At 35.9% G+C, this 26,910-nt stretch overlaps 4 protein-coding genes across 6 annotated transcripts; 1 reads left to right on the top strand and 3 right to left on the bottom strand.

Annotated features, from left to right (window-relative positions):
• The first annotated feature begins 420 nt into the window (after positions 1-420).
• On the top strand, positions 421-1,800 carry LOC105163366 (protein LIFEGUARD 2-like). Of its 2 annotated transcripts, XM_088882052.1 has the most exons (5): positions 421-555; positions 661-909; positions 995-1,108; positions 1,218-1,375; positions 1,453-1,800. In XM_088882052.1, exons 2-5 carry the CDS (start codon positions 669-671, stop codon positions 1,657-1,659), a joined length of 720 nt encoding a protein of 239 aa, XP_088738178.1. In that variant the 5' UTR covers positions 421-555; positions 661-668; the 3' UTR covers positions 1,660-1,800. The 2 variants fall into 2 exon arrangements, with proteins under 2 accessions (XP_088738178.1, XP_011079979.1); XM_011081677.3 differs by lacking the exon at positions 421-555 and having other exon boundaries at positions 573-909.
• Positions 1,792-5,545, bottom strand: LOC105163304 (VAN3-binding protein). The gene is made up of 7 exons (XM_011081602.3): positions 5,062-5,545; positions 4,725-4,847; positions 2,882-3,323; positions 2,541-2,768; positions 2,415-2,464; positions 2,268-2,325; positions 1,792-2,174 (listed from the first exon to the last, which is right to left on the bottom strand). The coding sequence occupies exons 1-7, from the start codon at positions 5,389-5,391 to the stop codon at positions 1,960-1,962; spliced, it is 1,446 nt and encodes a 481-aa protein (XP_011079904.2). The 5' UTR covers positions 5,392-5,545; the 3' UTR covers positions 1,792-1,959.
• A 774-nt stretch (positions 5,546-6,319) lies between these two features.
• On the bottom strand, positions 6,320-9,240 carry LOC105163303 (2-oxoglutarate (2OG) and Fe(II)-dependent oxygenase superfamily protein). 2 transcript variants are annotated; one of them, XR_016066142.1, is made up of 3 exons: positions 8,876-9,240; positions 7,292-8,770; positions 6,320-6,697 (listed from the first exon to the last, which is right to left on the bottom strand). XR_016066142.1 is itself a non-coding variant. In XM_011081601.3 (3 exons), the coding sequence occupies exons 1-2, from the start codon at positions 9,134-9,136 to the stop codon at positions 7,796-7,798; spliced, it is 1,236 nt and encodes a 411-aa protein (XP_011079903.1). In that variant the 5' UTR covers positions 9,137-9,240; the 3' UTR covers positions 6,320-6,697; positions 7,790-7,795. The 2 variants fall into 2 exon arrangements, 1 of the variants encoding a protein (XP_011079903.1); XM_011081601.3 differs by having other exon boundaries at positions 7,790-8,770.
• Positions 9,241-9,383: 143 nt separating this feature from the next.
• NEK4 (NIMA-related kinase 4) lies at positions 9,384-14,963 on the bottom strand. Its single transcript, XM_011081598.3, has 15 exons — positions 14,475-14,963; positions 13,602-13,756; positions 13,437-13,503; positions 12,976-13,041; positions 12,621-12,667; positions 12,414-12,459; positions 12,229-12,309; positions 12,102-12,144; positions 11,923-11,972; positions 11,748-11,829; positions 11,607-11,656; positions 11,252-11,325; positions 11,082-11,133; positions 10,553-10,996; positions 9,384-10,411 (listed from the first exon to the last, which is right to left on the bottom strand). The coding sequence occupies exons 2-15, from the start codon at positions 13,700-13,702 to the stop codon at positions 9,782-9,784; spliced, it is 1,833 nt and encodes a 610-aa protein (XP_011079900.1). The 5' UTR covers positions 13,703-13,756; positions 14,475-14,963; the 3' UTR covers positions 9,384-9,781.
• Positions 14,964-26,910: the final 11,947 nt, after the last annotated feature.

Genomic DNA, 26,910 nt, shown 5'->3' on the forward strand with positions numbered 1-26,910 from the left:
CTCTCTCTTCCAACACCTTTCCGTGTGAATTAACGTACATCATTTATAGTTAGGGAAAATTGCAATATACCCATCTATTGTGTGGAAAACAGTCAAACAATGCCTTTAAAAAAAATAAAATACTTATTTCCTTGTATTCTTCAAAATATAGCTATTTAAATTGCATTAAAGCCCATAAAAATGTCTCCTAATTCGTAGGAGATTGGAACTGGAAACAGGACCAACTGGTCTCGATGTTAATTTATAATCTCATGTACAATGCAATTATCAACCAGGTAGCATAACTTGTCCTCCCCTGAGAGAGATCACAACAACTCAGAAGGACCAGGCATGGTCAGAATCTTTGTCGCCAGTCTCGGTCAACCTGGCTGCTTCGTTGGTATATATATTCTCTACAGCCAAGTTGGAGAATCCGACTGTACTTTCTGTATAATATTATGGCGAGGCACGTGTACTTGCAAATTTCAAGCATTTTAACACCAAATTGCCATTGTTATTGTTTTTTTAGCTTGTATTAGGTGAGCACCGGCAGCCTTTCTTGATTCTTTCACAGAGGTTAGTCCTTCGTCAAGCTATATAAGTTGTAGTTCTCTTTTGTTTGCTAAGAACTCCCAAAGGAGGCAATCTCTACTTTGTAATTAAGTTTGTGTTGGGAAGCAGTCTGAAGGATGTCTAACCCGAAGAACGATGTGGAGGCCGGGAGCAGCCTTTTGTATCCGTTGATGCAGGAAAGACCGGAACTTAGATGGGCATTTATTAGGAAGGTTTATTCAATACTTACTGTTCAACTTCTTGTCACTATTGCTTTTGCAGCCCTTGTTGTTGCTGTCCATCCCGTTGCTACATTCTTTGCCACCACCAGGATTGGCTTAGCCGTTTATGTTGCTATCGTGTTAATTCCTACCATCGGTAAGGGAAGGAAGATAGACGAAATCCTTCAGATGCCTGATTAGTTTATGTATTTGGTTATTGATATTACTTACTTGTTTTGCAGTTCTTTGTCCTCTCTACTTTTGCAAACTTAAGCATCCCTTGAACTTTGTTCTGCTCGGGATATTCACTTTGTGCTTTGGTCTCGCCTTAGGCATCGTTTGTGCATTCGTTAGTGGTGAGTTGGTTTTTCTTTCTTCATTGTAAACTCACTGGCATAAGTCATAAGATTGTGCTCTGATAAAAAGGCAAATTTCTTCGAGTACTAATGGACTAAACTACTACAGGGAAAATAGTAATAGAGTCAGTGATAGCAACAACAGTTGTGGTTATCAGTCTCACTTTATACACATTCTGGGCAGCAAAGAGAGGCCAAGATTTCGGGTTCCTTGCTCCCTTCCTGTTGAGCATTCTAGTTATACTTGTGATGTTTTCCATATTCCAGGTTTGTGGATTTATCTATGTTGTGATTCTTGCTCCAGCTTTCATTGTTACTGACACCTACTTGTTCACTTATTGCAGATTTTTTTTCCTATGGGGAAGATCTCCGACATAATATACAGTGGACTCGCTGTGATAGTATTTTGTGCTTACATCATATACGATACTGATAATCTGATCAAACGGAATTCATACGACGATTATATCTGGGCATCCGTTGCCCTGTATCTAGATGTCCTCAACATCTTACTCCAGCTGCTGAAAATATTCAGAGCTGCGGATCGTTGAGAATATACCTTCACGTCTCTATGTAATCTTCGTGATCATTTTACTTGTTTGGTATGATGAAGATTGTTGTTTTTGTGAAGAGAAATAAACATCATGTAGCTGTTTTTTAAGTTGTAATTGTCAAAGAAACAATTGTGTTAACATGGATAATTCCACAAACTTACCTTCAGAACCAGCAGCAAAAGAGATAATATTACAAGTTACAGGCATAATTCTGATGAGAATGAGAAGATGCCTATGCCATCTGCAGTAGAGTAGGCTACATAAAATTCCGTTTATCGCAAAGTTCAGCTGTTTCAGCTATTTATAATGCCTTCTCTTCCTTTCAGTTACAACTGAGAGAAGCCTGGAGACACCCTGTGTCCACATTTCATACTCTCTTGCATTCTTGCACTCGAACTCCACTATGCCACGCCCTTCTGTTTTTAGCCCGAAATATCGTCTCTGCTCTCCATCCTCGAATAGATGTCTCCCCGGCCATGCGGGGACGTCTTTACAAACATCTACAACCACATCTGTAAATCACAAAGAGCAAGTAGGATGAAATCCGACATTCTAATACAGAACAGTTATAGTACATAAATGTGAGATCAAGAACTTGATCCTACTTTTCTTCTTCTTGGTAATGGTATTTGCTACATGTTTGCTCTTCATCTTCAGCATCACCTGCAAAACATCAATGAGATTATTGAAACCTTGAAACAGAGACAGGATTTTCCTGTCTATTCTTGAATATCAAATGAGACAAAACTTACATTTCCACTTCGATGGACATAAACAGAGACAATCTTCCAGTGAAGATCACCTGCAGCAGTCAAGATTTGCATCAAGCAACATAATTAGGTAGCAGAATATTTCCAGTTAGTGAGAAAACAAAATACCTTTGCGGGTTCTTTTGAGCAGTTCACTGCCTCGAGCAAGCATCTCCTGATTACAGGCTGCCAGGAAGTTCTCTTCAGGAACCATTTCCTCGCAATAGCCGCTAGAATTACTGCTGCTGGAGTTGTTTCCTGTGCCTAAACTGATACCTCTTTCGATCGGAATCGCCGCTGCAACGTTCCACACTTCTTTCAACGCCCGCGCCTTCAATGTCGCCACGCCCCGCAAAGCTGAAAGCACAGTGGATAGCGCGAACTGTTAGTTTATGTAATTGGATCAATCAATTCAAGTTTTCTTGCTCGGTGCTGTTGAAAACTGAATCTTCCGCCTGATTCTAGTTCACCTGTGGCTGCAGCAGCGGTGAGAGTGGATATATCACCATGCGAACGAACGTTGACAGCAGAACTAATGGCGGACATGAGGTGGTCACGGTCCGCTCCCATTGTCTCTGCCGCCTCCACGCACTGCGCGGCCACCAGAGTGGCGGCTGAAGCAACCGCCATGTCCGTCTTCATCATCTGTTCATCTTTTCCCTTTGCAGATGCAGCCGCTGTCGCGGCTGCTATTGCAGCAATGGCTGCAGCCACCCCAGCTACAGAGACAGCAGCGTGGAGCTGCGCATTCTGGGTTCTGGTTTCTTCTTTCTTCTTCTCCCTTCGCTCCTTCAACCACCTCCCAACCGTCTTGCCCCCCGGAGTATTAGCCCCGCCAGCACCGCCACCGTTATAACCAGCTCTTGGGGTACCGGTGAACAAGGGTTGGAGAGTGTTGTTTGCACGCAAATACTGAACAGTTTGTGAAAATTAACCAATGGAGTTAGCTGGATCAGTACTTACACAGACAGCAACCGAGAACAATATTACAAAGAATCATACACCGGACATGGTTTAATGATTAATTATGCCAATTTTACACCAATTTTAATCAAATTGAATACAATTTCTTCAACCTTGGTCTTGTTAATTATGTAATAAACGTAGATTGGACTAGCTTTTAACTTCAGATCTCGGATTGATTACTGAGTGGCTTGATTTATTTCATGACATCACATTAGTCCTAAAGCTGTAAATCTGTCGATGTTAGTTAAAACATGTCAAGAAAATGTCAGACGGGTAAAAAGTCGGAAGTCATGAAAATTCACGAAAAAAGGAAAAGTTGGAAGAGACTGATTTGAACTAGGTGCTGCTGCCTGTTGGTTATGCTAGTCTAAATATGTTGCTTGGCGGTAGTAAATGTTGGGGTCAGATTAGGAAATTTGATTTAGTCTTCTATGTAAATTAGTACCCACATGAGTTGTGAATCATTGTATTAACACATGAAGATGGTATGATTTTGTATTTAAGGGCTTATGATTGATTTGAATACAAATTCACGTGATCAACATTACCAGTCCCGAATTAGAATATTGAAATAAAATAAAAGGGAGCAAAACTTAAAAGTAAGTGGAAAAGTCAGTTAACATGGAATAAGTGGAGCAAGAAGTCTCCCAAATTTATCCCAGTAGCTTTAAACAATTTAGGTGCAAGTGATGAGTCCATGGATTCTCTGGTTAAATGCTAGGAATGATCTTTTGTTTTTGGTCTGAGAACGCTTCTTTTAATACAATCTTTGGTGGGATAAAGTGGTGAAAATTGTTCAAAGTTATTAGCTGGCATGTGAAATCAAAGGGGGATAGGGATGGATAAATGGGTGTTTGTGAGCATTTAATAAAGTCAAAAAGGAGAGTTTGGGGACGGCTAAAGTGTTCTTGTAAAGAAACAAAAGTTAATATCGAGAGTGACAAAAGCGTTCTTTGTTCTTCACTTTTCTGCAAAATACGTTGTGAAAGCTCTAATGTTAGCCGCCTTATGTTTTATACAAAGATCCTATCATTGACTAATCATGATCACTTCCATCTTGTATTGTGTATCTTGGACCATTTCTATGAACCCATAAATAAATAAATGGTGGAATAGTACTAAAAATAGAGTAGACAACATTAACCAGGTAAGAAATTGATTTATGACAATCTAAGATATGATGGGAAATTTTTTATCCAAATAAAGATTAGCTGAATCGAATCAATCACTGAGCATGTGTGATATTAGTCACTCTCTCATAACTTACCTTGTAAAGTATTTACAATATAATTGGTTCAAATCTAATAATTTTGGTTAAAATTTCAAGGATATAAAGAACATATATACCTTAACAACATCTTCGTACTCGTCGGAAGGGGAGATTGGAGGACTCTCAGTTTCCTCAGTAAGACAACCATTGAGAGGTCCACTACTATGAGACAGCCTTCCTGATGTTAATGGTGATATTTCCTACATTTCATCCCACATTTCACATCAACACAAGAACTAAAACAGACACACAATAATCAAACAAAGAACAGGAACTCCATCTCAATAATAACAAGAAATAAACACATGAAATTCCTGTCTCTCTCTTCTTCATCTTACAGGAAAAGAACAATCATGCAGGGTTGCTTCTTTTTCAAGAAAATTAACCAACTTCATTAACTTCTCCAAAACTCACAGATTGAGACATTATACGCTCCAGAATCAGCTGAGAAGTAGCGGAAGAAGCAAAGGAGAAGGTGTTCCCAGAAAGCTTGGCAGACTCTTCTTCTTCTCCGGCAGCATTTTCAGGTATTGTGGCTGTGTTTGTAACACTAACAGCACTGGTTTTTGGCAGCATTGAAGAGGGATTTGGAGGGGCCAATGCTTTGGAGACTTGAAGTGCTGAAGCACTCCAAGACCTCGACAGGAACTCCATCGGCCCTCTCGGGCTTTCCGGCAGCTGAAGTTCGCCGTTCGGCCCCTTCTCTGCCCAGAGTAAGTCCATTTTGCTATTGTTGTGATGCATGCTTCTGATTTGTGAACAGGAACTGGTGGGAACACTAATGGGACAGTGTAGTTTGTGTTGCTTTTGGAAATTCTTGCATGAGTATTTGTGTATGTGGAATTTTATAGAGAATTTGAATATGTTGAGGAGGGCCTACTGAGTGATCGGGCCCACCAGCCCGGCCCACTTGGTCAATAGATTTGAGGGATTTTGGTGCTGCAGTCAATGGGGCCAGAGTCTGTTTAAACTTTAAAGTACTGTTAGTGTTCTTTTTAGCAAATGCGCAGATTCCCTGCAGTAGGGTTGTCTACAATTCCTCCGATTCCAGCTTCATATGTGTTGTACACTGAGAGGAAGAACATGTTGGTGCTCGAGGTACAAGCCAGTATATGCAATATAAACACACATCAGGGGCCTCAGACAGCAGTAAAACTGTCTCCAATGATAAAGAAAGGAAGTATGTACCTCTTTTTTTTTATTTTTTTTGGAGTGGCTCTTTTTCTTTTTTGGGTTTTGTTTTCGAGGAAAAGCGTATGACTACTATTATTTGTGAAAACTTGTTTCTTTTATTCTCTTTTTCTTCATTGGGATCCCAAACAACAAATGATCAGTTCACATCTTTTCCTCTCTTTGTACCATCTTTTTCCACTTCTTGCTCTGTGAATTTTGATGGGTCTTTATCAAGATCATTATTTGTTGAATAATCTTTGTTATTTTATGTATTATATGCAAGATCAAGTTCATGATTGATGTTCAACTCAAAAAATTGTAACAACGAGTCAAACTTTTACACATTCGATACTAGAAAGCTATAAGAAACTAAAGTGTAAGAAGAGAATCTTTCAAGAAATAAATGATTTTCCCAAATTGATCACGAGACAATTAAACTATTGGATTATGATGATCTACGTTTAAGACATCGAATCCAAGAATTAACCAAGACAGGCTATTCTTAAATCACCACTTTCAACTAGTATAGTAAAAGTAACATCCAGTAATCACACCTCGATAATAGAGCAGACAAGTAAAAATTTCTAACTATTCTCAAGACAGGGGAGGGGATAATGTGATAGAAAAGAAGACAAAGAATGAGGTAATTGGTGAGTGTAAGGTTGTCCCCCTGGATGTCTTGGGTATTGGCAACATCGCAGGCCGACCAACCTTGTTTGGACGCCCAAACATCTTTGAGCCTCAACACTGCGAAAATCTGCCCCATTTCCTGTAACCAAAGGCGTGCCTGAAATGCGTCATCATATGCCCCTTCTGATATCATCATCTTCCCCCTGAAAACTCTGTTTCTCTCCAGAGTTCATCTCAGCAATTGCATCTGTAAACATGAAGAAGCATCAGCTTTCTTTGTTTAAAGCATTTAATTTTTACTGGGGACCATGATTTCTGGCCAGTATAAAGAAACACCTTTATTCCCTTTGCCTTCATAGACTCAAATCATCACGTTGTCCTCTCTTTTTCAGTTTTTGCATTCATAATTGTGTTCTTTCTCCTTTTCTTTTTTATGGAATAATTTCGGACAAGATAGCTACTTTTCAATTTCTGGGACTTATTTTTACTTTCTACACAAGGGTGAACGTGCAGCATGATGCAAAGTGAAAAACTGGATTTACAGTGATGGAACGTATGAACTGTAGAAATCCCCGTCAGGTTTCTCAGTCACCCGCATGCACACTAATCGGAACTTTTCAGCAGATGATCATCTCAGGGGAATGATTTTCTGAATCTTAGTTAATGGGCATGCATGCAAAACAGGAACAATCTCAAGTTGAAGAACAGGGCTTTGAGTTCATTCTAAGATATGATTAGTTATATGTATGAAAGTAAAGTTCTGCATTTTTGTGTCGAAAAATGAAAAATTGTGTTTAGATTAATCATTGCAGAGTTCAATAAATTGCTACTTGGTACTAACCTTAACAAGAAACATCCTCAAGCAAATCAACTTTGGTATGATACTGATGGATGTCACGAGAAAGAGCAATCACCCAACTTGGTACGATCACAAATCACATCAAACATCAAACGGAATAGTGCAACAACAGGAAAAGAAAGTTTAACCATAGTCCATAGCATCCTCCTCTGTTATTTACTATTATCTCAGGCAGCTTTTATTTACTATTAGTATGTCTAAAAACACAAAACTGTTGATGTTTGTCTAATTTCCTGAAGTTTGATACTTGATGAATTTGGTGTGAAGGATTCCAGTGACTCTGGTTTTGATGTAGCCGCTGACTATGTGAACTTGTGACAGAGAAACTTAAATTAATTGCAACAAGTTATGCTCAGATTTGCACTGAAGCCAAAAAAAATGAATAGAAGGTCATCCGTTTCCTCGTGATACAATGTTTCTTAGCTAGCGCGACTGAGAAGAATAACACAAACTATATCGGGAAGAAAAAAAGAGCAGTACCTTATCCTATCTGTTTGACTGCAAGCCGCTACCACTATAGTATTGCTTTGTGGTTTCTCTCGAAAATTCAGCAAAAGTCATCCCATCCCGCAATCGTGAAGATAGAGGAGGAACAATCTCATGAATTTTTTGAGTCAATCCATTCGATTCCTGCACTACACCATGCATTTCCTCATTGTATGACTTTGTAGTATCCTGATCACCTGAAGTTAAACCTTCAAATGGGTAGTCTGAAAGTGAAAAGGTCTTGCTCCATGCCGGCTGTAAAAATACAACAAAGGTCTCCCGGCTCAAATTATCCATCTTGGCATGTCTGCAAACACTATGAAGGGTTGCTCGAAGCCTCCCCTTCGACAATACATCAGCTGATTCTCCTACCTGAACGATAAAACTAGCTTTAGATGCTTTCACCATAAGTACGCGATTCGTCTCTGGATGGAATACTTGCAAATATGTGTGGCTGCGGGGAGACTCACATTCTTGCGAATCACTTCCATCCGACAACATAAACATGGGAGCTGTCAAAATTGTAAATATACCATAATCATAATGCCACTGCTGCCACAAATCCGCGTCACCATCATCACCTAATGGAACATTCTCCCTCAAATTAACTTTACCACCTCTACCACGGCGTTTTCTGCTTGCTGCTTCTTTAATGGCAGCATTATCAGTTACTGAATGATAATGTATCAACCGGCCTTTCGCTGTTCCACATTGCAATAAACTCTGTTCCAGCTCACAGCCACCAATTAACTTATCACAAACTCGAGCAAGGCAAAGCCCTAATTTCATCATACAAAACCCTAATTCTTTAAATGCGAGCCCTAGGTCTTTGAATTCTCCACCATCCACCGCACTATCCATTTCGTTACTCTTAACTTTAACATTAAACTCTTGGTCATACTTCAGTTTCATTGCGAAAGAGGACACAATTCTGTCCAAATTCTTTAATGGCACATCACTCCCCAAATTATGATCCTACAACTCATCAGAAATAGGGAAAAAATAAAAGAAAGAAAAAACAGTTAACATAAAAATACACTTTAAATCTAATTACATTCAATTGCAAGATTTGATTTTTACCTTCAGAATCCGTTTCCGATCATCATGATCCAGAAGAGCGAGTTTCCGGGCAAACGGGAGGAGGGTCTGGCGGAGAGTTCGGGCTTCGGGGACGCCTTTGATGGATAGCAGGCCCGGCCCACCCCGCCCCAGGTTTTGCATTATTGTTTTAGAAATTAACTCGAGCCATCGACTTTTTTCGTTTGATGCCGGCTTTTCGTCGGACAACAACGCTATAAGATCGATATATTCAAGTTCGTAGAGTTCGAGAATTTCTTCCATCTCCGGGGAGCAAATTTCTGGGCGCCCGGGCGTTTGAGGTTTTGGAGGTCAGAGGTTTAAGCTTCCCAGTCAGTATATGGGCTTTGTGCTTTGATACAGTTCAAATAATTAGAAGCAATGAAAATAGATTATCTTCTCAATTATACTTATTTAAACATTAATTAATTAAATTTCCAAACATTATCTGGTAATCAAATTTACAACATTTTTTAGCAAAAGAAGGTCAGAGGTAAGAGCAGACAAGACAGCAATAAACATTAATATTAGCATTTCTTGAATTATAGTTAAATTTCCTATGTAGGATCACAAGGTGCAAAGAAAAAGAAACAGGAATCATTCTTCCAGCAGTTAAAACTCCACAACTACTAATTCCATATCGAGAAGACAGAAACAGTCAACAAATGGTATCCTAGATTTCAACTTTCCCATGAACAAGTCATTCACGCACATTTTCTCAGCTGCTGAGCCTCAGCATAACTCCATCTACTACAGAATGTACACATTTGGACATAACAAGTCATCCAACAAGATAGACTTACTACACCGAGAAGAGTCAACGTTTCCTAGCCTGCATTAGCTGTTAATTTGGGGTAATTGGAAAAACCAGCATCATGAATCATGATAAGGTTTGTTGCGCAGTTCTTATCACGCTACGTTCTCCTTGAAACTCTTGGTCAGCCATATGGCAGTTTCTCTAGGGGAAACCTTTTCGGGCCCGAATGGTTTCAGCAGCACTTGAAGCTCGTCGAACCGTTCTTGCTGCAATAGTTGGGCACTAAACTCAAGCAACCCTTCCAGCGCTTCAGCTCTCTGCTGGTACGATGAGGTATCGAACCTGCGTTGACGAGAATCCGAAGACGAACGGCTTGAACCTCCACCACTCGTTGGATTATGCTCCGAGCACTCACTTCCCATGTATTGAACACCGTGAGCAGAGTGTGGCCTGGTAAATGTTCTATCAAGAATCTGAACCATGCACTTGTCTTTGGTGATGGAACGATCAGTACCATATGGTGAGGCATAAGAGCACTGAGCGGAGGTCAAGGAACTTCTGCGACTTGGTAGCAACGGGTCATCTGAAGACGCCAAAGGAAACTCAACCATCTTGTCGATTCGCGGGGCATTGACGGAGACATCAGGGGACTCCACGCTACCAAGTAGACCAACATTTCGTTTGTAGGGGGAGCTGGTGGGCACAGCTCTTGTAGACAGTGGAAGAGATGCTCGTCGTGTCGATTGAGCAGGTTTTCTAGCTGGGGTGTGTGACACTGGAAGCTGCATATGCATCATGTAAACCCACTGAGTTTATCACAAGATACAATTATCAAGAATAGTAGCATTTATAATTGTCAAGAAACACCAATCAACCAGTAGTATCATGGAAATGAAATAAATGATTGACTGAAAGAAACTAACCAATTCACGGGTTGAACCAGGGTTGGATATTTTTGATGGAGTCGACTGTCTTCTAGGATTGACAGGAGCCTTTGCTGAAGCCAATCTAGGGGTTCTTAGAGCACTTGATAACTTTGTGGTTGGCAACTTTTTGACACCTACATCATCACCCACACTACCAATAGACAATTTAGAGAATTTATTATCATTCAAATGGCTCAAAGATTTTTGTGCTCTTCGAGAAGAACATGGAGTGTCCAGATCATTTCCTGATATACTAGGATTCAAAGCTCTATTGTTGCCAAACGATAGCCTTTTTTCCGTTTTGACAGCTGCAGTCGGTTTCTTGACAAAATTGGCATCAGATGATAGAGAGGGAAAAGTATGCCACCTGGGGTTGTTAGACTTAAGATGCACATTCAGGATATAGGGACGAAGATGTGGATGCCTGAGCAAGTCAGCAGCCTGGACACAGAAAAGCAGGATTGTTACAGGCAACAGTGTATGCATTGGGGTGAGGGGTATAAAAAGGAAAGAAAACGTAACATACACTTGGTCTAAGCTCTGGATTTTTACGGAGCATACTCTTGACAAGCCCACGGCTGGAAAAAAAGATATGTGCAAGACCTACAAGTTAGAGAAGAAACAAAGTGCTCTCCAGAATGCAGTATACACATAAACAGCAGGCATCAATACACATGAGTCAGGTAATGGACTCACAATGGACCAGAATACATGGTTGGAAGCGGAGACACAATGGATTTATTTATTTTGTTGATTAGACCTTGTATATCCTGTTCATGAAGCAAAATACAATCAGTAGGAAATCTATGACAAAAAACAAAACAGATCTGAGCACAAGACAAGTAATTTAACTCAGTTTGCACCATTCCATTTTCATAAAAAATGTTTAGTGATCACGAAATTCATCTACTATGGTTCACTATAATGTTGGGACAAGCCTTTCTAATGTATGTATCACAATCCGGTGAGCAGGCCTTGCAAGTATGCGTTCATCAATTCTAATAGACAAATTCAATCATAATGTGTAAACAGATAACAGAATTTGGCTTACAAAGGCTTTAAATGCTGGTTTGTGAGCAGCCATTTCATACATACAGCATCCTGAATAAGACGTTAAATTTTGTATATTGTCAGGAAAAGAATGCAATAGAAATTTAGCAAGATTTGAGACTCCAAAATGTGAATATGTTACCCAAGGACCAGATGTCTGACTTGGAACCATAAGGTATATCGGCAAGAAGCTCAGGGCACATATAACTTGGTGTACCAACTACCTGCAATCAGATCCCGTATGAACAGTCTAAGTTAATTCTATTTCTGAAGAAGACAAAATCTCAAGAAGTCTGCATTGCAGCCATTATACTTACGGAAGAAGCTAGATCATCAGAAGTCAATACTTTAGCAAGACCAAAATCCCCTGAAAAATAATAGGATTGAAATAAATTTAGAATAGAGCAACCGATGTCTCAAATGAGTTACTAGTGATTCAGCAACAAAAAGGGTTCATGAAGGATCCAAGATTAACAGGCAACAAATAATTAGTTACCTAAACGTATGTCCTGATCTTTCGTCAGAAATATATTCGAACACTGAAAAAAAAATAAAAAGAGCCTTTAAAATCTGCCATTGCTCCTTTACATCTTAATCAGTGTTAATGTGCTGATGCAATATACCTTGACATCACGATGAAGTATATGGTTGGCATGCAAGTAATCAAGTGCCATCAACAGTTGAACTAACCACTTGCAAAGCTTCTGTTTGGATGCTCAGATGTAACAATTAACAGATTCAATAATAAGTTGGGGAAGAAAATGAAAAATACAGCAAATATAAGCACGGAACAGGGTTTTAGGACAACCTCCTCAGAGAAATGAACTCCATTTGCCTTCTTAATGGCTTCTGCCCTACATAAATTAAGGCAGGCACATACAGAATTCAGATACAAATAGTGCAAGTATGCTGCAACATAATCAGCTAGATGATGATCTAGTCCCAGAATGCATCTCTGTTTCAATAAGGTGTGCCTAAACATGGATGAGTGCAATTACGGAAACAGGCAACTTACATGTCTCCTCCTTCACAGTAGCCAATCACAATGCATACATAACAACCCTGGAAATACAAAATGTTGTTAATCGGATAAATAAATAAAAAGAAAAGACAAAGTAAGCATGGCAGAAACTGATCAGTATTATTACTATATTCAACATGCGAAGAAAGGCTAAAAAGCATAATGCCACAATAGAAGAAATCCAACCCTAAAACCCAACTCCCCTCTCCACTTCCAAGAAAAAAAACGAAGAAGAGGCTCTGTAAAGCTAGGCATACATTTCACCTAACCGCCCTTCTAAGTGGACCCAAAACTCATCTGGTTTCAGGTGGTGCTGTGACACCAATTGTTTCATGTACTATACACATACCCTTTCCACCCAGGAATCTTTGTACTCCACAATATATGGATTCTGGACTTTTGAGATGAGCTCCATCTGCAAGAGCAAAAACATACTTTAAAATTCAAAGGCATATATCATAGTCCATAGAGCATATTATTAACCAAACATATGGCAGTTCTTATTTTGTTCCCTGGCATAAGAGAAACTCTGAATGAGAGACCATTTGGTACCTGAAGTGTTTCACTATATTACACACAATGAAGACTAAATAAGTAGTTATTCAAAAAAACCACATCTCATTTACCCAAAAAAAAGGAAACTAGAATATCTCCCGTAAAAGTGAACCTTACAACTTAACAATACAGATCCCAAGTCCATCATCCGTACTAAGTAAACTGAATTTCAAGTTTCCCCAAAGTGTGTCATCACAGTACTATTTATACTAGTCGATTTCAGTTCACTGCAGAAAGTTCAAATTAAGTAGTCACCTCCTGGTGGGCAGATCTGCGGGTTCTATCAGTCTGTCGAGCAAGGCGAATTTTCTTCAGGACATACCTGTCAGGTTGAGCAGATAACAAAGATCACCAATCAGAAATGTTGATGCATAAATTACAATGATCATACTTGTAAAAGAAATTGTAATGTTCCCTTACTTTTTCTTCTCTTGTTTATGTCTAACAAGCAGCGCAGAACCAAAAGAACCTTTACCAATCTGCTCCAATATATCATAGTTCTCCATTTTACAAACGTTCATCTACCACCTTAATATAAAATATCTGGCAAGATATTCGACCCCAAAATTTGCCGCCTGGTGGTATGAAAAATAATATTATCAGCAAATACATTCTCAAAGAAGCCAAAATGAGTCCAAAACAGAGATTTGAAACTACAAGTGTTACACAGTCCGATTCGTTTTTCGGTATTAGAAAAATATAAGTACACAGTACGACATTTCACATAGGCATTACAGATCTATTCATTGGCATACCCGGAAAAAAATTCTCCATTTAGAAATTGCTTGAGGATGTATAAGTTTATTACAAGTAGAGAAGATTTACAAAGAACACTCTGTTCCAACTTTTCGAGGGAATAAAAGGAACACAAGAAAACAAAGAGAGAAGCTTCTTCTTTTGTGGGTATAGTGAACAAAAAGAAATAAAGCAAGCATTCTCAGAAATCTGTATACCAAGAATAGAGAAATAAAATTGCAAACAATTGAACTCCGCCAAATAGTCAGAAATCCCATTTGCCTCTCTCATAAGGTATTGCAAATGACATAGGTGAAACACATTACTCGATATATTATCCAAAAAAATTACAAGCTAAATGCAAGAAAATCATCTCACTCTTACTGCATTCCCAAGATCAACTTACAATCAGTAAACCCAAGAGGGGTTTTGCAAGAAAAGGGGGGAAATTGGTACCAAGAAAGTGACAAATCAGCAAAATCAAGAGGGTTACAAGGAAATCTTGCAGATTTTCTCAAAAGGGTCCCCAAGATTAGGACTAAACTCCTTCTATTGTACCTTAAACAACAGGTGCCCAGACAAAATGCAGATCTTTTAACTCTAGCACGAAGCAGCATCAGGAGCATGTGAAGATAGACATAATAGGCCGAGAACTAATCGAGAATTTGAATACTTTATGATTTGTGTCTAATCTGCTAATAAAAGGTGGACAAATACGGAGGACAAGAGCTGCAAAAGAAAACAAAAGCTGCTGCAAAATAAACAAAACCCAAGAAACCAAAAAAAAAAAAAAAAAGAAAGGGATTTTTCAAACTTCAAGATGTGATTCGGAACCCACAACTGAAAAGAAAAGAAAAAGAAATGCTACCCACTTCTTTAGAGACAGAGAGAGAGAGTACTATGTGTGAAGTGGCGTGGGATTGTCTTCTAGTCTAGATATTAAAAGAAAAAAAAAACTGGGGAGTCAAACAGGGGGAAACAGTAGTTTATTTGTAGGTTGGTTCTTGAGATTCTGGAAAAAGACGGGAGAGAAACAACAGTGGTGGTGTGGTGTGGTGGGGCACTCCGATTTCACCTAATAATTCTTGTGATGTATTTATATTAATATTATATATATATTATATATATATATACACACCATTATCAGCAAAGCTCGAAGCTGACGGTGAGACTGATGATGAGGATTATAATCTCTTACATTATCCACATCATTCATTTAACGTTATTATACCCAACTGGATTTGGCATTATCAGTCCCGTGATTTTGCTGTAAATGAGAGGTATCCATGAGACTTGCTTCACTACTAATCAGGTCAAAATCATAACTCCCTTGAATTAATCATCACCATTATTATCAACTGCAAAAAAAAATTCAATTCTCGAGACAGAGTTGTCCTTACCTCGGACTCTGATTTTCAAACCCGTTCATAACTGTACGTGTAATAAAATTGCAAGCTTGAGTTGTTAAAAAATGTACTACAAAACAGATAACGAAATCAAATGGGAAAATAAAACATTTTGTTGAAGCAATTTTCTTTATAATAAGATTGACTCAAGAAACGGTATATATTGTCATAAAGGCTATTAATAGTGGAGAAAATTGCAATTTTAGTTTCAAAATATAGGATAGTTTGCAATATTAATCCCATGCTTTTTGAAATAGCCAACATTAGTTCCATAGTTTAGAAAAACATTGCAAATTTAGACTAACTTTGCAATATTTTTTTAAAGTGTTGGACTAATATTGACCATCTTAAAAAATATGAGACGAATATTGCAAACTATCATGTAATAGAGGACCAAAATTGCAATCTTTCTCATTAATGGTGATTCCAACAAAAGTAGTTTTTGGCATTGAAATAGATGAGTTAAAAAATTGGCCAGCTACAAGAAATACTCAATGGGGTGGGTGAATTTAATGATTTTTTTATCAAAATTAGATTTGATCAAATCAAATTAATTATAAAATAAATATAATTTACTCATTTTTCTTAAATTATATAATAATTACACCTCAAATATATTATATTTATTATTTAATTAATTGAAATTAAAGTTTTTGAGACATTTAAGTCCAAGAATCCGACATTGTTGGGAGTGGGAGCAGAATGAGTACAACCCGTATCAAAATAAAGATACGGTGATCTCCGTCCGTCGGTGAGGAAGTAATGGGCCAACAATATCAACAACCTCCTACCATCAAATCACTTGTTATCCAGTCCCCCACCTAAGACGAAAGAGGTATATCTACTCCGTGCCCACCCGTACAGTAATCATTGTTCTTGCATCCAAATTTCTTTTTTTTTGGTCTGAATTGATTTCGACCAAATTCAAATTTATTATTAGACGACAACTTTACTATTCTTTTTACCACATAATTTAAATAGAAAATAGCAGTTTGCAGTATGATTAATCTGCCCAACCTAACCAACCAATGAACTGACGTGGACCAATAGAAAGAAGAATGAAAGATCCAGCTATGCAGAAGTTCAAAAAAAAAAAAAAAAAAAGGAAAAACGTACAGTGATTCTCCAATGATGCCAACATCCTCTGTTCTGTGAGTTACAGTTTCATTTTTGAACTCAACAATGGCAGCACCATCACACCCACACGCTTGGGAATAGGTTGTGGTGTCTCATCAAAGTTGAAATTATTACAACGCTTTCGCCCTCCAAATTTGAAGTACTATAATTACATTATACATTATTCTTGCTGTATGACTTGCAAAAAATAATGATGAGTAATAGCGTTCTGATGTGTGGACCAGTGACAGATTAAGCCCATTATGAACTTTTATTGGGCCCGCCTCTGTCCTATATGGGCTTCCGAGGCTGATAGTTCGAGCCCATTTTAGTTTATATTGAAGCCTCTGTGGGCTTTCCAGACTGGGCCGTTATTGGGCTAATTTTGTAGATGTAAACACCCAAAAAGTTATTACATGAAAAGAGGGAGAAAACAACAAAGAATTTCGACGGAAATATATACTTGAAAAGATGTAAGATTTTGACACTAATTATTTCCTAAAACTGTTTATTCATAACATTCACTAGTTGCTTCCCTACCATAGCGATTTTTGGAAGAAACGGAATTTCATGAAGTAGTTGTTATTTGTATTTTTTTGGACTACAATCCAACATTTTGGATTCAAATTTTTCTACGAGATGCCTTATATTCTAATCTGAGTGTGTGCATAAAACAAAAATTATTTGTAATTGTGATAAGAGAATTGAAAAATACAGCACTTTATTGTTTATGTTGTTAAATTAAATACAAAATGTTCAATACCATCAGGTTAAACTAAGATTATAATTATCAGGGATGAATCCAAAAATAAAAATTTGAGAGAGTCGAATATTAAATTATATTATAATAAAAAAATATAATTACATATAAGGTAGATATAGATGTGATGTGATATCAATATGTGACTGTGTGTGAAAAAAAAAATCCTTTATCTCCCCGGAAAAATTGTCCCACCATTTAAAAAAAAAAAAAAAAGGAACAAGACATGGATTTCAACGAGTCAAAGTGAAATTGTCAACGATTGAACCCATCCTTTTGAAAATACCAAGACAATGTGTGCTCGTTTTCCTTTCAGACATTTATTAATTATACTGAAAGAAATAATACTTATTCTAAGTAAAAATTATTATGGTTTGTTAGTCAAAGAATTGATTCCGAGGTTGGAATTTATGGAAAGTGGGCCTGCGTTTCTGTCCTCATTATTGGGCTTTTTCTCATTCCTTTTTACCTTATTTCTTTAAATAAAGACAAATCCCCCAAAAGGAGATAAGAAATAAATACTTTTTTTTTTAAAAAAAAAAGATAAATTGCATTAAAAAATAAATACTTTTGCAAAAGTGAATTCGTGGAGGGATGGAGACTGATGTTCAACAAACATATTCCTCCAAAAGAAAAAAAGATATAAAAAAGCAAGACGCATTGAAATCCATTTCGAACGTAATTTTCAAGAGAAAGAAGAAAAAATATATAATTATTGAATTATTTGATGGCAGTATGAATCTATTGTACATGTTCTACATAATAATTCACGACATCATTTCAATATAATAAAATACGAGATGCAATACTATATACATATTTTTTTATTTTATGATAAGAAAAGTTGAAAAGAATTAGATGGGTGTGTTTGACAAGATCGATGATTCCTGGAATCTGAGGGGATAAGTAGGAAAGAAAATTTAGAGTGGATAGTGGTAGTGGTAGGGAAAATCAAGACCCAAAAAAAAGCTACATACATTTCTTGACATTTTGCGCATGAATTGTTTTCTGACAAGGAATCTAATAGACAAGAATTACAAGTTGATGTATTTGTCTACTACTATCTAATGTATTTCACTTGTTTTTCTTTCTGAAAAATTGAAGTAAAATTTGAGGTTTATCTTTTAGTTAGTTGGACCTGACATTACATGACATGGGCTCCAATATTTGACTCCCTACTTCACAGTATCTAGATGTAACCAACCATTCAGACTCTCTCATGTTGTCGGCCGAGCTCATGTGTAGAGTAAACCCTTTTCAAATTCGTAAAAGAAAAGAACAAATCATACTTGAAATCTCGATTGTGTACGTTGAATCTAATGAAATCAAATTTTCTTCTAGATGGGGTTCCATATATATCTTAAAATACTAATTCTTTTTCGTATAAAATGTTGAGTGGTTTCAACTCCGATCACTATCATAAGTCAGAACATATCTTGAATCATGGGAGCGTAGATCTTTTATGAAAGTATTTACAGATGATCAATTAATGTATCCCGCACATTGACGCGCTGAATTGAATTCACGACCATTTGACAACGAGGGGTCCATTTTTATGTATGCATTCAAATACCCATCATTTTGGCAATTCTTGATGCCAATTTTCTTACACGACGACCAATTTTCTTAGTTGAATATTACCAATGTACACCAACTATGTATGAATTAAAAGAAGAAAAGTAGGTACATTTGGACCATCCTATTTGCTATCCACAATCTCCAGTTCTTCAGAGGTTGCCCACAATTTCATTTCTTGTGAATCTAATGGTATATATGCCCATAATTTCACATATGGTGGGTCAATTAGAATCCAATTGAGCAAAAGTATAGCCAAGATTTCATTGAAAATGCTGAGAAGTGGGAGATATATGGAATGAAATAAAAGTTTATAATTTGAGCTAATCATTTATTAATTATTATTTTTTAAGAGTTCTTTTCATTCTGGATTGTATTTGTTTTTTTTTAGTTTGCTTACTTAAATATTAAAGGGATTTTTACTAAAATTTATCTCGGTATTTTAAATACGAGCAAATTGAGTTGTGCTCGTACCCAACAGAAACACTCATCTGTATCAGCTTCTCATCGCAACACTGATTACGTTTGTAATATATGGTAATTACAACCGTGATATGTCTCATCGAAACGACACAGTAAAACACGGGCAACTTATAAATAAACCTATTTGTGATGCAACCAAGCATTACTCCTACCACACCTGATGGGGGGCCAGATCACACATGTCTTGTTAACTCAATTATTAGCACAAATGGATCAAAAACAACAGTGTAACACCACAAAGCAAAAGTTGATTGAGCTCACAAAATCTTGTATTATTACAGGCAGCCGAAGCATGCAATTGGGCAGTGGAGAGATGTGTACATCCTCTGTAGCCACAAACACCGTCCGTGGAATAGGTGGCCTCACTTTCCTCCTTTCGGACAAACGGGGAACTAACTAATAATGCAGCTCTCCGAATGCTCGAAAGGCCTTTTATAAGGTCAAAACAATAATGCAAGATTAGTACTGAAGCCAATCTACAAGTCAACTCATACACAAACAACAATCCTTTCTAGTGATTCTACTGTTTCAACATAGGTTTCGACACCCAATTTAATTAAAAAATTAAAAAAAAAAAAGAAAAACCTTATCAACATATGATATAATATAAGATACATATCAACATATAATATGAGTCTCATTACTAACGTCTGATGTGAGCACATATGACGTAAGAAAAACACTTTGATGTATGTAGTAGTAGTATAAGGGAGGGGAAAAAATAAAAGAAAAATCATGAGAAAATATACATATGTAGTCATTGTCAACAGGAGTTATTCTCAACAAATGGAGTCATTTCTCAACAGGATAAATGTACATGCTCATGAAAAATGCTTACTCGCTCCTTGGCCTGTGATAGTGAGGATGAGAACCACGTTAAGCTATTCAACTCCTATTTTGCAATAAAAATGATGCCAAAAATTTCTTGCAGATTGTTTAATGATGTATTAGAGTCAGATCAAATAAGATATTTACGAGTTTGAATTTTATTACCATCTATTTATAAAAAAAAAAAAAAGGTTTCTTATATAACCGTGATTAAATTATAGATAATTAATCAAGAATATATGTTATATATATAATTCATAGAAAATAAGAGGAAAAATATAATTGCAGTGATGTGTGTACTGTGTGAACCAATTGAACAATTTCAAGTGCTGTGAAAGAAAGTAGACAAAATTGATCATACGTCATGAATCAACGACCAAAAGAAAGATTTTGCAAAGCACTAAGAATATAAATTAAATGGCTCTCTTTTATATATCCGTCCATTTATATATTTGTGATGTTTCCAACACTTGGAAAGTCGCCATCTTTGTCGGATTAATAGTAATTATCTTTTCAAATATTTATATATATATATATATATATAAATAGTTTCTAATGTGGAAATTATATTTTCTATTTATTAAATATTTCTTTTTTGAAAAGTAAAAATTACTAATGATTAAGATTGAGATCCCATGAACAAATTCGGAATCATGGGTTAGAGCCATAACGGACGTGCAGTATTTGTCTCACTTTATGTAACTGTTTATAATTTATTTATTATTCTTAATCGTATTGATATATTGACTGAATTGATGTTGCTCACTTAATTATTATGTTGATGTAATCATGTACGTAATTATTTGAAGTAGGACTAATTAGGCGCTAAGAAGTATCTTTGCACTCTAGCTTAAACTTACCTAAGGTTGAAGAAGAAATTCATTTTTCAGGGAGTGGCTTCCCAAGGAAAACTGAGTCTACGTCAGTATAATAATAGTTTTTTCTTGAGATAAAGGGATACATGTATATCCTAGAACTAGTCGTGATCGTAGTGGCTAGTTGGATATCCAAGATCCTCGATGTGTTCCACCGTTCCAATGTGTCGTCCTTCCTTAAATTGTTCCCGAATTATCCTCGTATGAAATAGCGTAGTACAATTCATTAAGCATTACCACTTTAAAAATAGTTTAAAAGGAGAATCACATAAATTGAAATTAGACGTAGAGTTACACTTTTGTCCCTAACAAAGTACACACCGTGAATTTCAACTATATATTAATAATTAATATATCAATTATCAACATTAAATATTTATAAAATCAATTATTACATTAAAATAAATCAATACCCATGTAACCAAAGAAGGAAATTAGAACTATTACCAATTCTTGAAATTTAAAAAGTATTTTCAATTTCAGGATCACAATATTCTCTCTTAAGATTTGATGCAGGTTCATCCCCTTAGAAAAAAAGGTGGTATTCTTGATGCTCCATAATCCATATAGTTCTATACTAATTTAATTGACACTAACAACATATACCTCTAACTAGATGATCAAAACACTCAATGAAAACTTGACTTGATCATAGCCAGAACAAAAATTCATCACAATTATTAATTAATACAAATGAATTGTCATTTTCATGGTGGCTGATGATCCAGGTTGTAATTCTTACATTCTTGAATATAAAAACCTTAAAATTGGTTGTTAATGCCGCATACTTACCGAAAAGGAGCATAATTTTTACTTAATTAATTACGAACAACCTAAGTGGGATTCACATAATAGGCATGATCATCATGATACATAAACCATCAGTACTTTTTCATACAAATGATTTTTCCTTGCAATTATTTTAGTAATTTATTATTGGTGCTATTGATTTCATAGTTAAGTGGGAGATCTAAGAATTATCCAAAACTTGAAATAAAAAAGAAATTAAAGAGAAGGGCGTTGGAGATTTAAACACGTTCCAAAAGATGAACATGTGATTCATCAATCCCTAATTATTGATTCTTTAATTAGTGAAGTGATGAATGATTGACTTCAATTTGTCATTAATTAGTCTATATTTCTCAATTTGCAACTCATTACAATGAATATAATTAATGTAGGCCCGCGTCCTACATTAATTGTTTGATAAAAAATTTGAGTGACTTATAAGTTTCACAAACTCCTCTTCCTTATGAAATGTCTTTTTCCAGAACAAAATTGTTAAGCTAATTAATAATCATATGAAGTCAGAGCGAAAACATCTTGCGCAATGCAGCACAGATCAAATCGAAGACCACATCATTTGGTGTCGTATGTGGAAATGAGGCTATGTGTTTGTTTCAAAATCCTCATCTCATCTGGGGGCTGATGATACAGGCACGAGTCTCGCATCAATTACAAAGGAAAAGTTCGAATGGCTCATAAATCCATGTACTCCTCTCTTGTAAATCATACAAAGTCAGAGTAAACAATACCACTTAATATATTCAATAAGAAGAGGAGTTACATAAAAAAAAAAAAAAAAAAAAGTTTTACAATTTTGATATCACAATATAAGAAGTTTTGCAAATTTATTAATAGGTGTTGGCCAAATGTGGTGCCATGTTCAAAAAGTCCTAAAGCTACATATATATTGGGGAGTTTGGTGGGCAATAATACACTGAAAACCCTATATAATTGGACATGTAATTGACTCAGAAATTTATGTTAAGGTTTCATCTGGGAAGTTTTTCACCAGGGGCAGGTATTTCCCGGACAGCAAAGTTGGAGCTAAATACACATGATCCTACACTGTAGTGATGGAAATGATTACCAACAGAATCATTATGAACCCAATTTATTATTATTAATTTACTGTTAAAATAATTATTTTATTCCCACGTACCCACAATACACGCTATATTTATCCCAAGCAACAGCAATCAAATAAAAAGAAAAAAAGAAAATACAAATCCGACATTGTACGGTTAAAAACTTACTAAATTCCTTTTAAATCCAAAACGTATTTTCTACAACGTTTGCATGACTGTCCGCAATTGTAGAGTAGATTATAACTAAAGCTCCGTAGGCACAACACTTGCTTCTACTCTACTAAATCGAAAGTTGGAGTTGCTGTTTCTTGACTGTCCGCAAAATCACTGAAATCCCACCTGTAAAACTCTCTTCTTTCTTTTCTTCTCTTCTCCATCCACCTTTCGAAATTTTCTAGGAAAGATCATTAAACTCCTAATAAACTCACAACATGTTATTACCCGGGGTAGTGTCCACTTTGATTGTAACTATTAAATGTATCAAGAAGTTATAGGTACACATTGTATTGTAACCGAATTGAGATCATTCTCTAAGATAATAAAATTCAGTTGCAATTATCACTATTGAGAACTTAGGCACATTGTCGAACCTTGTTAAATTCTCGTGATCTTTATTTTTGTGGTTTTACCGTAACAATTGATATAATATCTCTTCTCAATATAATAGACTTGGAAAGGACGCATAATCTCTTTGCACCGATGCAGCCGACACCAGATAATACATCGTGCATTATCCCATCTCAATGGAATGTATGTACGTACAATACTGTTTATTCTTATTAAAACCTCATAAATTGTCCTTGAAAAAAATTACGTCATTGCAAGTGAAGCTTAGTTTAAGTGGCAAAGCTGAGGTACTGTGACCATAAGGTCATGGATTCGAGTCCCACCAATATATGTATATTGATCTACTTTAATAATAGTTATTGATTAATTATACATATTTAATATTAATAATTTTTATATATTGCTTGTTGATTATTAAAATTGATGATGTAAATATAACATCGTTGGGATAAGGAGGAATTCAAGATTTATATTTGTAACCTTCATGCTCATCTCATATGGAATAATAGTACACAAACCATCAACTTGGTACAAACCTAATTTAAAAATGAAGACATTGATTATATGGTGAACTGGCTGTTTTGTCTTGGATTCACTGTTCAACAAAGTAAACAGATGCTTATAATTTGGAATTTTCCTAGTATTTCAACGCTCTTGCTGGAAAGTGAACTCTTCCAAGCTAAATTATTCATTTAAACCATTTCATGGTTTTAATTAAGACACTTCGCTGATTGCTTAGGTTGTCTGAGCTGTTCTTCTACTTCAAAATGGTGTGCGTTTATATCATAAAAATATTAATTAATTAAATCTCACTCTTATATCTTTCTAATAATTCAAATTTTCAAATATATAATTATGATCTAAATTCTAGAAATTTGAATCATGACTATAGAATAAGTGATCCAATTCTCGAATATTGTGTTTCGTGGGTTTAATTTCACTTAATATATTTCAATTATTGATGTGAATAATGTGAATACGTTTTTAAAAAAGAATTTATTCATACTTATCAGCATCATTTAATTATATATATATGTCTACCATAAGAATGAGATTAGCCCTTCAATAATGCGACAATTAAAGACGAAATTGCAGGAATAATAAGATAAATAAGGCATTGTTTGGCGTCCCCAATTTTTGTCATTTGGGAAAGAAACCATGTGCCCGTGATGTTGTTCCAGACACCACGCTTCTTTCTTCTATTTCTTTGAATTAATTCTGTTCAAGGGTCACCATCCCAATCATGCCTAGCCCTCCCCTCCCCTCCCCTCCCCCAAATCAATTATATTTAAATAATACGTATGCAAAGTTTGTATGTAGCACTCAATCCAGATGACTAATTAAAATTGAAAAATAAATGTTTGGTCAAAGCACTCACTTTATAACTATTTCAAAGGGCATCCCATAAATTTGAAAATAGTATTTTATTTAAGGCGAAATGGTCCTGTTAAAAAAAATAATTTCATTTTTAGTACTATAATTGTGATTAGTGATAATTTTTGGTATCATAAAATACAAATATACGCATTTTTAGTCTCAAGTTAACGGCACAAGCCATGTGTCTCGCACGTGGCCGTTAACTCCTTCAAGGGCCCTATTTATTAGTACCAAAAAAACGTATTTTTTTTTGTACCATTAAAACAAAAAGAAAATTTTTTGATCAATTTTAACCACAAACTATAAGATTTTTTTTACTGTATATATAATAAATAGTTCTAATTATGACTGATATATTTCCATCAATTTATAATTCTTATTAGTGTTTAAACATCTCTATTTTTTTTTAATTTATTTTGGTATAAACATATATATATATATAGATATATATATTATGATTTAGAATTAATAAAGAGTCCCATCTGCATTGGCAATCATTATGTGGCAAATTTGTGTTGCATCATTTACACATTGAACTCCTTTCATTAATTAATTTTCCTTCTGAAAAAGGGCACTTGCTTGCTAACTAATTGATACAAATCGGGTCGGGTGGGACCCGGGTGGACATCCCCCTCGCCCTCCGGATCGACAGCCAGCAATTACTTGTAATAACTACCAGAAGATCCTAATGTGGTTACGTGCAGCGATTTGAGTGGGGAGCTGGTACAGAAGAGTTGGGAGCAGGAAGCAGGGGATCCACTGTTAGTGCTGTCGCCTTTTTCGTAAGCGTGTCAAACCTGGCGGGTAACGGGTTCATGAACCCACGATTTTATGCTGACAACACTTTTGACACTTTTTCCAGTTTAAGCTTTTAATTGACCACCCCACCTCACCACTTGGAAAATTCCAATTTTGGTTTTCTTGAATTCCGAGGTGGCCAAATTCTTACTGTTAGAGGGATGTTAAGGATTTTAATCTCTTTGTGTAAGGAAACACCTAAAATTCATGAAAACTACTATGTTTATTACGTGGTTGTCGGGTCCTCACTGTATAATTTATATAAATTTGTAGAAATGATAAAATCTTTAATTGTGAACCAACAACGTAAAATATGTTAATTTTATATGTTCTAATCTTACATTATGATATTTGTATCTTCATAAATTGTGAATTCCACATCAAAATATATGAATAGATCATTTGATGAAAGTGCTACATTGAAAGTAGGCAAACACAACGTGCAATTGCCTATACCCGACAAAGTGGGCTTGACTGAAATTATGATGTTTGTTGAATATACTGATTATATTTTTAGTATTGTGAATGATCATTCTTAAATTCGTATTTATGTTTTGTTCTTTAATTTTTTTGCTAACGAGAGGTGTTTAATTACAAAAAGAATAAAAATAAAAATTTCAACTTAGATTTCCCATTTTCAGTTGAAGGAAACCCCAATATTCCCAAAGTCAAATCGAGAAACAAAAATTGGCCACACCTCTTAATAGAAAACCTAACAGTCTTCAACCTATTCTGGTACGAACTCTCCACTAGTTCAGACTGCACAATCTAAACATGGTAATTTGCTTAATGGTCAACTTTAATCTTAATTTTGGTTTCATCTTACGAAATATCAGGCCTGGTCGGCACTGTTAGGTGCGGAAGAATCCCTGTCATTAAGGATTTCTTAATCTGAATTTGGATCTGATTTCATCACTAATCACCTTGTAATTAGGATCTTCCACCTTAATTAGCATAATTAATTAGTGCCCAAAATCTAAAAGTAGTGTTGGTCCAAATATACACCCCAACGGATAACCCATTCAGGGAGAAGTGGGGCTCCCTCCAATCACATTCCACCACGTCAACAGGCAGACATTATAGGAGAAACGCAGCCCACCTACAAATTATTACTGGTAATACGTGACCTACCTGAACTTTGCTTCTTTGCTACAGCAAAAGACCAAAATTTTGAATCACGTATTTTATGTTAGTTATTTTATTTTATATTACAATTTATTTTTGGTAAGTCAAGAATTAATATTTTAAATACATTTTCAGAGTGTGGAACTCATTTCATTATTTTAACCATTCAAATGTAAAAATTATTTCATTACATCAATAATCTAAATTGACGAA

The sequence above is a fragment of the Sesamum indicum genome, linkage group LG6 (assembly GCF_026168435.1).
Source record: "Sesamum indicum cultivar Baizhima isolate 11 linkage group LG6, ASM2616843v1, whole genome shotgun sequence".
Lineage (NCBI taxonomy): Eukaryota > Viridiplantae > Streptophyta > Magnoliopsida > Lamiales > Pedaliaceae > Sesamum > Sesamum indicum.